Source organism: Epargyreus clarus, unplaced genomic scaffold (genome assembly GCF_041222505.1).
Source record: "Epargyreus clarus isolate Ecla_fem2 unplaced genomic scaffold, WU_Ecla_fem_2.2 ptg000012l, whole genome shotgun sequence".
Taxonomy (NCBI): Eukaryota; Metazoa; Arthropoda; class Insecta; order Lepidoptera; family Hesperiidae; genus Epargyreus; species Epargyreus clarus.
The window spans coordinates 10,517,037-10,528,686 of record NW_027332220.1 but is presented as its reverse complement, the minus strand read 5'-3'; the positions used below and the strand labels follow the sequence as shown (position 1 = coordinate 10,528,686).

The following is an 11,650-nucleotide window of genomic DNA, read 5'->3' as shown; positions in this document are numbered from 1 at the left end:
TAATGAAAATAAATGTTTATTCAATAAATAGTCATCGTTATCTGGAAAAACATCGTAATATTTTATTTTATCATTATGACATATTTAGTTCCTATCACTAATGTTCTTTTCTGCATATTACTTTTACAAAATAATGTCGATGTTTCAAATCTGCCAGGCGTCCCGTGACGGCTCACATTTTTTTTTTAATAATATAGGTAGGAGTAGCATTTATTTATTTATTTATACTGCGTGCATACGAGCACGCAGTCCACCTGATAGTAAGAGGTTACTGCCGCCCATGGACATCTGTAATCAACCCCAGGTAGGATTAGATATTCTTATCTGAGGTCGGCCACAGACCGGCGCTACCCCTAAGGACTAAGCTGGAACGCCTCGGAAAAGTATGTCTCCCTAATCACACCCTTCAAACCAGAACACAGCAGCGCATAATACTGCTGTTGAGGCAGAAATAGGTGTGGCGGTGGAGCCGCCGGAGTTGAACCACAAATGATTCTACCACCTAAAGAGACTAGTAAATTCATATAAATATGCATTTGCTAGTCTCGCACGTGTATTACTAACGAACAAACTGACAAGGTCAATAAAATAAAAACTTGTATTAATTTTATTTTAAACTACAATTCATTTTATAATTTTAGTCTTAAGCAACTTTAACATGTTTATTATTTTATGATAATCACTAACTCGATACTCACAAATAGAAATTCAGAAATATCATGTATTTCTGAAAATACCAACGTGAAATAACTCCTACATAAAATGATTGGCATCTTTGTGACATTGCGCAGGTTCAGGTACAGGCGTTAATAAAAAAAGTTCTTTTACTCCTTTTTTTAGAAGAGGAAACCTTTAAAAGGTACCCAACGCCGTGGGGACGACGCTGAATTGTGTGGGACTTTTACAACACTAGAATCCCCTCGGTGGCCGTCCTCGGCGCTGCGTGTAGGTCTTCGGGACTTCCAAAAGAATGCAACTGGAGTCCTCTGAGCACGTTGTCCCGTCAGGCTACACATTGGTGAGCATGAAGCTCACCATTTCATCTGGAGTGTACGATGGTATAAGGCCACACATGCCGCCGTTCTTCCCGGGTCGCTGGCCGAGCGGTTCGAGCTGCCACTCTTGCTGCCCACAACCCCGAAATCTCCCTTTAGCCGCCTCTTATGACAGGCAGTCGATACCGTAGCCATAGGTCTGGGGTAGCCTTCTTTTAGCCTGATGATCCTGGGCAAAAAAGCAGGAATAAGTTTTTAAAAATTGTATTGTCATAAAATGAAGAATTTGTCAATCTTGGTGAGGGGTACTGTCAGCCTCTACCATATAATTTAAGCATATTTTTATAAGTTTTTAGTCACATTCAAGTCGATTATATTTTTTGTTTATTTTTTGTTTTAACAATAATTACTTACTAGTTATATATTAAATGGTGTACTATTATTATGGTGATACTCGTATGTTTAGGTATAAATTTAGATAAATTGCTATTATGTGATGTGCTGTGTTTATTTATATACCTACTAAAATTATCTTGACAACCTTGAAGCTTATAATTTTGTATTCTTAGCACAAGGTCATGAGGCACCAAAATATTATAAATCCTTCTAGCCACGAGTGCTAGTAATTATTCTATTGTTTTATCGCTGGAGTAGACATAGAATTCAAATTATCAACAGGGTACCTACCTTTTTTAACGAGGTGGAATTCTTCAAAAGGTACCTGGTGCCGACACAGAGTTATGTGGCCTTTTTTTTATAATATAAGAATAGCAGACGAGCATGTAGTCCACCTGATGGTAAGTGGCTACTGCCGCCCATGGACATCTGTAATCAACCACAGATAGGATTAGATATTCCTACCTGAGGTCGGCCACAGATGCGCCGCTACCCCTGAGGACTAAGCTGGAACGCCTCGGAAAAGTCTGTCTCCCTTACCACACCCTTCAAACCGGAATACAGCAGCGCTTAACACTGCTGTTATTAGGTAGAAATAGGTGTGGCGCTGGTGCCGCCGGAGTCGAACCACAAAGGGTTCTACTACCTTTTATACCACCGCGCATACTTACCGCATTGAAACCCCGCCGGAGCTCTCGGCAAAAGAGAAGAAGTTCTCGGAGAAGAGAACGCAACCGGAGTCCTCTTTGCGTGTTGCCTCGTCGGTAGCACCCTCGCCCACCCTGGTGAGCATAAAGCTTGCCGCAGCAATGAAATGAAATGAAATATATTTATTTTGTATAGGCCAACGGCGGCACTTACAAATTGTCAGTTACAATATTTTCTTTATCCACTACCGGATCGGAACGCGACCTCTACTGAGAAGATCCGGTAAGAAACTCAGTGGGTTTGTCTTTTTTTTTTTAAATAATTATTCACTTTTTCCCTTTTTTTACATGCCATCATTTTTACATATAATTAATAAAGCATTAGCTCCAGTATCTTGCTTTACATTTATCTAAAAAAAGAAGTTTGTTCAGCAAGATACGCTACACTTTAACATTTTCTTAATTAACTAATAATTTTGTTATTGATCAGTCCCAAATTGTTTTATCATCAATATAATCAGATATTGTATAATAATCTTTACGACCAAGTTTGATTTTGATTATAGCTCTAAATTTAAATTTATCCGGTGTGTTCCATGTGTTGCGACCATACATACAGCCGTCCTTCCCGGGTTTCGACCTGACGATTCGAGTTCCAAATCGTGCCACCCGCGACCCTAGAATCACCCTTTTAGTCACCTCTTACAACAGGTAGGGCATACCGTAGCCCTCTGGTCCCGTAACTACCGACAATCAACCGAGTACGTTGGCCATAACAACAAATAGTAAAAATAATCCTTACTTAATATTATAAATTCGAAAGTAACTCTGTCTGTCTATCTGTCTGTCTGGTTGTCTCTTCTTCACGCCTAAACCACTGAACCGATTTTAATGAAATTTTGTACAAAGATAGTCTGAGACCCGAAAAGGACATAGGATAGTTTTTATCCCGGAAATCCCACGTAAATTAGGGATGGCGATCTAAGATCGATTAATCGGAGAATCGATCTTTTGAACCAAAAAGTCGATTATTTTAATCGATATTAGTAAGGATTAATTCGTAAACTATGCATTTGATCAAGTGATGATCTTTAGCAAAGTCGTTGTCCATGAGCCCACGATGGTTTGGGAGTTGGTACTTGTTTTTTCTGTTCCATGGGTAAGACCATAGATATATTATCCTACTGACGTAGGGGGTAAGACCAATTTTCGACAGATGACACCACTGTCATTCCAATGAATGACAGTGGTGTCATCTGTCTGTCTGAATTTTTATTTCTTTAAAATGCGGACGAAGCCGCGGGCACCATTGTTAATAATACTATAGCTATTGTGGTAACAAATAAAAAATAAATTGAAAAAATAGTGTTATTTGGCAAAGGGAGATCTCTTGCCGGGCTAGGTGATCATGCCCGAGCGGCCTTGCTCTGACAGTCTCAGTTCGGAGCTTGTATACAAGATGTTAAGAAAACTTCGATAGCGTGATTCAGCAGCGCCATCTCTTGACAAGTAGCGAGAAGTCGCTACAGTTAATAACAATTTTCCACTTGGTCCATTCGATAAAATTAGCAGTGTTAAGTGCTACTGTTTTCTGGTGTGAAGGTGCGGTAAGGGAGACATACTTTTCCCAAGCGTTCCAGCTTAGTATTCTGGGGTAGCGGCGCGCCTGTGGGCGACCTCAGGTAGGAATCTAATCTCATCTGAGGTTAGCAGATGTCTATTGCAATAGGCACTTTCTATCAGGACTGTATGTACGTCTTTAGTATGTTTCTATTTTTATTTGTAGTAACTGTTTTTTGTTCGCGTGCTCAACTCAAGGTTATACTTAATATGCTAATGAATATTGAAAATCACGAGTAAATTTTATGCTGTTCGCACGTTGCATATAAAGATTAAAGGAACGGACAGTTTTTACACGATTTATTCTACAATTTAAAAGAAGGAAATAAGCATGCAGCCCACGTATTGTAAGAGGGTATGTCACCTATGACATCTTTAATCAAGCCCAGATAAGATTTGAGTCCTACAAGACCACGGTTGGTATCCTGGACTAAGTTGGAACGCTTCCAGTAAGTATGTCTGCCTTATGCTACCATTCAAACAAGAACACAGCAATGCCTAATGCCACTGTTATTAGATAGATAAGCGGTGGGCAATGGGAAATAATAGGATGATGACGACCTTAAAATTAGCTCTTTAGCGTGGAGTATAGTCTAAAATTTAAAATAAAACAACGATGAAGATAATTATAATGTAGAACTAAAGCAAATTCAAAAGTACAAATAGGCCTATCACCCTGACGGTTCCGTACATCTTACAACGACAGTACAGTACAATTACACGTACAACATCAGTATATTTAATAAAACAAGTATTTCCGGAAGTATTAATATTTGTTGCAATTCAGATTTCATCCATACTTCGCACCCGTGTCCGCTCCGCTCGTCGCTCCGCTTATCGCTATGCTAGTCGCTCCTCTTCCACAACCCGTATGGTCGGTACTACATCTACTTCCGTGGTATAAACTTAAGCCAAATCTTTCCCTTAGGTTGCGCTGTCATGCTTTTCGGCTCGAATCGTAAGGACCTCGGCATGCCTTCCGCCAGCTCTACCCGATACTTCTTCAGGATGGTCAGCAACCCAGCCAGCATCTGCATCTTGGCGAACCTTAACCCTGGAAACCAAAAAAATGCTTCAGAGTGAGAGGGGCTTAAACCACTGCGCTGGCACTATGCGATTTTTTATAATATACGAGTAGGAGTAGCATATGAGCATGCAGTCCACCTGGCTAGTGCCGCTCATAGACGTCTGGAACCAACCCCACATAAAAATAAATTCCTACTTTAGATCGGCCACAGATGGCCACAAACTATAATATGACTTTATGAGGATAAAATGAAATCACGGATTTTTTCTATTTATATACAGGGTGAATTTTTAAAACGGGCCTTCAGGGCCAAATCCGAAACTATAAGGATTAGCGAAAAATGCTGAAAGGAGTTACGAGGCCGATTTTGATAAAAACTAAAACTGCATTATTAGTTTTTTTAAATAACTTTTTCCCTAGCCGGGAATCGAACGAGTTCATTTTGAAAAAAAAAATGCGCCCTCTATATTATTCCACTATCTGATAGTGTTGCTTATAAGGAGCAAAATCTGGGAAGTAATGATAAATGACAAACTAAAAGAAAAGCTTAAATTTTAGGAAAATACATACTTTTTCATATTAATTTGGCAGTTAAGTTCCCGCCATTCATCAATTTAAACATTTCGTGTATTAACATTTTTTTTGGCTCAATGTTTCTAATCATTCGAAATGGACGTTTTGTTTCCCAATAATTTATATTTTTATTTCCGACTTAGCTAAAGTTATTTTTAGGACCATTAAAATAGATTTACTTGCTATGGGCGGAGTATCGTTTAATACAGATGTAAAGTTGACAATTTGCGAGAATTACTTTTAGAGTCAAATCCGAGTGATTACTAAAAAAAGAGATATAGAAAATCATATTTAACGTTGAAACGAATTTGTAATCAACAAACAATAAGAATTTACTATTTAATCAGTTATCTATTTTCATTAAAAAATCAATCCTAAGAACGGCGGTAACTTATTTGCCAAACTATTACTTTCTCATACTAAGCCGTATGTCATAGTCATAACATCGAATAATTAGTTGATTAACCAACAAATTCTTCAATGGTATGACTTATGTCTGTTTCTAAAGAATTATACATAAATCATTTGTTATGTATAATCCTTAAGGATTAGTATGCCAATGTATGGAAAAATACGTATTTTCGTCAAAATTTTCCTTTTCCTTTAATTTGTCACATAACATTACTTCCCAGAATTTGATCCTTATAAGCGACTCTATCAGATAATGGAATAATATAGAGGTGTAATTTTTTTCAAAATGAACTCGTTCGATTCCCGGCTAAGGAAAAAAATATTTTAAAATACAGACAGTGACAGACGGACAGATAGCGGAGGCTTAGTAAGAAGGGTTCCGTTTTTTATCCAATGGGTACGGAACCCTAAAAACACACTTTGACACATTCACTCCAACACAACACACGCAAAGATAGACGGTAGAGTCAAACAGAACCAGAAATCAGAAATCTAAATGTAGTTTAGATGTCTGTCTCGCCGGGGATCGAACCCGATCGATTGTGACTGCTCTATCACGTGGGTGGTTACTTTTTTTAAATATTGGAGTAGCAGATGAGCATGCAGTCCACCTGATGGTAAGTGGCTACTGCCACCCATGAACATCGTAGTCAATCCCAGATAAGATTAGTTTCCTACTTGAGGTCGGCCACAAATGCGCCGCTACCCTAAGGACTAAGCTGGAATGACTCGAAAAAGTAAGTCTCTATTAAAGACAGTCGCAGGGAAAACTGACTTTTCTATATAACTGTTACATTGTTGATACAGCTGATTTCGTGACAATATAGTATAATCCTTTTGAGTACATAAGGCGAACAAAAACATGAAAAATACATTTTTGCAAGTGTTACATGATCTCATACTCATGATATTTTTGCACATATGTATAACACTGAATAAATAATAATAAGTAGGTACTTATTATCCATTAAAAGTGTTAAGAACTATTGTATACTGAAAAACGCAGTAATAGCCTCTTACATAAATAGTTAAGAAACACGGACTGTTGATCGACATGTCCGAGGTTCCAATCCCGGGCACCTTTGATATTTAAAAGTTATGTGCGTATTATAAATTAACGATCACTTGCTTTTACGGTGAAGGAAAACATCGTAAGGAAACATGAATACCTGAGACATTATTTAAAAAATGTCATAAGTAGGTATGTAAAGTCTACCAATTCGCATTTGGCCAGCGCGGTGGACTATGGCCTAATCCTTCTCATTTTGAGAGGTGACCTGTGCCTAGCAGTAACACAGTAATGAGTTGATGATGATGATGATTACTACTGTATTATGATTTAAAACGCAACAGCCTGCCCGCCTTGACGTATGATACGGCAATAAAACGCTTGGTATGTCTCCTTTACCACACCAAACTTACCTATACAGATCCTGGGTCCTTCGCCGAAAGGTATATACGTGTACGGAATGATCTCTTGTCTTGTTTCACCGTAGAAACGTTCTGGCTTGAACTCTTCGGGATCTGGGAAGTAATCTGGGTTGTGATGAAGGTAATAGACAGGTATGTGGACTCTGACACCTTTATCCAACTGAACTCCAGAAGGTAGAGTATACTCTTCCATTACTTCCCTCGTTATTACCCCAAGCACTGGATACAGACGTAGAGTCTCATCAATACAAGCGTCTAGATACATCGCTTCACTGATACATTCGTACGAAATCTCGTTATAACGTATCCAGTAATTGTCTACATCTTTGATTGCTTTCGCTTGAGCCTCTTCATTCTTTGCTAGCTCGTACAGAGCGTAACTAAGTGACGTGGATGACGTTTCATAGCCAGCTGCAAATAAAACTATACAGTTGGATACTAAGAACTCATCATCAACTTCTAACACTGTCTTCTTATTCTCCCCAGTTTTCATGTTAGTTATACTATCTCCCGTCACGTATTTTTCTTTCTTCAAACTTAGTATAAGATCGATAAAGTCATTACGTTTACTTGGTTTGTAATTACGGCTCGCAAAAACGTCAGTTAATAACTTATGAAAGAAGACGGTCACAGCTTCCTCTACGAATTTGAATCTCAGTCCGTAGAATATTGCTGGCCAAACTGGTCTCCAAACCTGTTTTAATCCTGATATCAGAGTAGCTTCGAATATTTTGTCGCCCATAATCTTAAAGGGATTGATTCCTGAGCTTCGACTCATCGTGTTAGTGTCGACTCCAAAGAAGCAGGATCCTATACAATCCATGGTGTAACTGCCCATGATATTCCTAGTGTTAATAGTTGACGATTCGTTGATTTCCTCGGTAAGCCAAGAATCCAGAGCGGTCGCGCATTTCGCGATTAACGGAAACATATTCTTCATCTTCACCGACGTGAACAGTGGCGTCATGTTCTGTCTTATAAGCCTCCACCTATCCCCGTAAGTAAAGAAGAGATTCTGAGTAGTAATTTCCTTGTCTGTGTATTTTGCGACAGCTCTGCTATTAAAATAGTAGAAGTCCTTCGTCGTGACGAGCTTGATGTACTCAGGGTCCTTGACAATAAGGGCGGGCTCTGTGCCGAAGAAGCACCCAACGTAGGGCTCATCCGGAAACTGCTCGCATATGTCGCGGGTGATTTCTGGAAAATACCTCCTGTGTAAAATATAATCCTTGAAGTTCCCAAAAATCGGCAAAGGTTTCAAATGAGGAACCTTTCTCTTCGCCCAGTAGTCAAACTTTCGTCGTGAAATATAATAAATAAGATATAAAATTATTATGAGAGACGCAAGTATCACACCAAGTAGAGACATTTTCTGTCCTTGATAGCTGTTTACACACTGAAGATTGGCACAGCTGACTATATTATTATAATAAGTTCTTATCGTTAAAACTATCGCAATGCACTACGTTCTCCACAATTCGTTTAATTCGACGGATACATGAAGATATTTATGTTACGAATGTTGGTACTCATTTTACATGTAATTACAATTTAAGTGCAAATAATCGCCAAGTTTTCCTTATGTACAAGAACACAGCTGCCAAACTACCCAATGAACATTTCTCACATAATCTAACCATAGTAAATTTTATTAAAGTAAGTAAATTGTGTCGATATACGATAGAGACTAAAATGAAGCCGACACACTAGATGTTTCCTTATAATACAGTACCAAACAAACATGTATTTCATCTGGTCGTCTTTAATCAACCACAGATAAGAATAGAGTCCTACTTGAGGATAGCCACAGATGCGTAGCAGCTACTCTAGAGGACTAAGGAGGAATTCCTCGGATAACTTTTTTTTATTTATTTTTTTATGATATAAGAGTAGCAGACGAGCATGCGGTCCACCTGATGGTAAGTGGCTACTGCCGCCCATGGACATCTGTAATCAACCCCAGATAGGATTAGATATTCCTACCTGAGGTCGGCCACAGATGCGCCGTAGAAATAGGTGTGGCGGTGGTGCCGCCGGAGTCGAACCACAAAGGGTTCTACCACTTTCGAAACTAAACTACAACTAAAACTATGGTCTCCCTTCCCTCGAAACCGGATTACAGTAACGTTTAACACTGCTATTGAAAGTCAGAAATAGGTGTCACGGTGGTACCTTCGGAGCCGAACCACATAGGGTTCTACTACTTTCATAATCAGTTTTTTCGATGGTATGATAATTGCACTTTCGTGAATGTTACATTGTTGATGTGATGTGAAATTTAATGAGGTGTCGTTGGATTCGTCTAAATTGTGGAATTGACTTAGCAACATTTTTAAGCAATTTTATTTTTGTAATATTTTTTAGTTAAATACACTCTACACTCTAACCCTACACTGAAGGTGGTAGAACCCTTTGTGGTTCGTCTCCGGTGGCACCACCGCCACACCTATTTCTGCCTAATAACAGCAGTGTTACGCGCTGCTGTGTTCCGTTTTGAAGGGTGTGGTAAGGGAGACATACTTTTCCGCGGCGTTCCAGCTTAGTCCTCAGGGGTAGCGGCGCATCTGTGGCCGACCTCAGGTAGGAATATCTATCTGGGGTTGATTACAGATGTCCATGGGCGGCAGGAGCCACTTACCATCAGGTGGACTGCATGCTCGTCTGCTACTTCTATATTATAAAAAAAACTCTACTTTTTACGTTTACACAATGTTTGAGACAGGAAACACCATTACAATGATATAAATTTGGGATTCTCGAGTCGAAAATCCGGTATTCAAATACTAGGTATGCACCTCTTTTTGCGCGAATTATACATTAATTATACATGCTTTAATGATGAAGGAAAACATATAAGGAAATATACACGTTTAAGATTATTCAAAAGTTTTAAATATGTTTGAATTTTACGATCAAAATTTATTCTTTCACACAGAAAGGTGAATAAAGAGAGAACCCTTCGTGGTTCGATTTCGGCGGCACCACCGTTACATCTATTTCTGTCTGATAGCGGCACTATTAAATATTGTGGTCCGCTATGAAGGGACTCATACTTATCCTAGATGTTCCAACTTAGTCTCCAGGGATATCAACGCATCTGTGGAAACCACAGATAGGAATCCAATCTTATCTGGAGTTACAGATGCTCAAGGGGCTGTAGCCACTTCAGCAACATCAGGTGGGCTGCATGTTCATTTGATACTTTAATTAAAAAAGCCAATCCACACTTAGCTGACTTTTTCTAAACATTGACTTGATCATCCATTCCTTAAGTGTAGCTTGATCTTACCCTGAGAGGAGATATATGCCTAGCTGTGGGTAACAATGGGTTTTCATAAACTTAATTTTAAATTAGTAGGTAAGCAAATATATTTAAGAGTTTCTTTATTTTTACAGTATATTCTCGTCTTGAGTTTTCCTACTTAATTAATAGCTATTTTTAAACTTTATAAAGATAACACGACAATTAACCTTTGATACCCCAACGTAGAAATCTTTCGTACCTACAGACAAAAATTTACAATGAAAATGAGTTTCTTTTACCAGATCTTACAAAGCAAAACACAGCAGCGCACTCAACTGCTGTTATTAGACAGAAATTCATTTTCCGTTTAGTTCCGGGACCAGAATGGGGCTACGATATCCTCTGCCTGTCGTAAAAGGCGAGTAAAAGGGTGACTAAAAGGCCACGCCATGTGAAGTGCACGATGGTATGCGACCACACATACCGCCGGCCTTCCTGGGGTGCTGGATGTTTCGAGCTCTCACTCTTGCCTCTCGCAACCCGGAAAGCCCCCTTTTAGCACATCTGTTACAACAGGAATACTGTAGCTATATTCTTGTCTCGAGACTAAAGGGAATATATAGGTACCGATCAAAATATTGGTTTTAATATTAAGAATATTATCGTTCAAAAGGCAAAGGAATTAAAATAATAAAAAATACGTGTGGCACTCGGAGACTGCCGCGGTAAAGCTATTGCATAGCATTTTTTATGCTATGAAAACGCTCAGAAGGAATTCCAGAAATACAATATATTCTTCCATAATCATCAACATTTACATTAATACATCTTTATCCACTATTTTATCATATCTCCATTATATAAGACATTGCAAATATCAGCTGACATTTCATAACTCCAAGCAAGACTGAACATTCTAAAATATAAAATAGAAAAGTATTTAATAAGTGACAAAGTATTAACAACCAGCAATATAAATTGATTAATGCGATGTGCCTGTGACATTTGGCCCAATGTTACAGGTACATCGCATTTTTCATTAATAAATGCACTTTGTTTATTCATATTTAAAACACTTTGTACACAAATTATTTGTACCATAAATCATAATGGCGTTTTGATTTTGTGCTGTCAAGTCTGTCAGTTGTTATTGTACGTTTAAAAATAACAAACACTCTTTTACGTTATTTTATCAATCCAGAATTCAATATAGCTTATGTTGATAAAACATATTATTTGGATAATATGGTAATATAATTTTGAATTTTATAATGGGAATATAAAATATACTTCACGCAATTTTAAG

At 38.3% G+C, this 11,650-nt stretch overlaps 1 protein-coding gene across 1 annotated transcript; it reads right to left on the bottom strand.

Annotated features, from left to right (window-relative positions):
• Positions 1 to 4,271: 4,271 nt before the first annotated feature.
• Positions 4,272 to 8,506, bottom strand: LOC140746412 (cytochrome P450 6B7-like). The gene is made up of 2 exons (XM_073078547.1): positions 7,092 to 8,506; positions 4,272 to 4,712 (listed from the first exon to the last, which is right to left on the bottom strand). Exons 1-2 carry the CDS (start codon positions 8,467 to 8,469, stop codon positions 4,546 to 4,548), a joined length of 1,545 nt encoding a protein of 514 aa, XP_072934648.1. The 5' UTR covers positions 8,470 to 8,506; the 3' UTR covers positions 4,272 to 4,545.
• Between the last annotated feature and the right edge of the window lie 3,144 nt (positions 8,507 to 11,650).

Coding starts and splice junctions, on each gene's coding strand:
- LOC140746412 (XM_073078547.1), bottom strand. CDS start 8,469: ATGTCTCTACTTGGTGTGATACTTGCGTCTCTCATAATAATTTTATAT. Junction 4,713..7,091: donor AGGACCCAGGATCTGTATAG/GTAAGTTTGGTG, acceptor TTTGGTTTCCAG/GGTTAAGGTTCGCCAAGATG.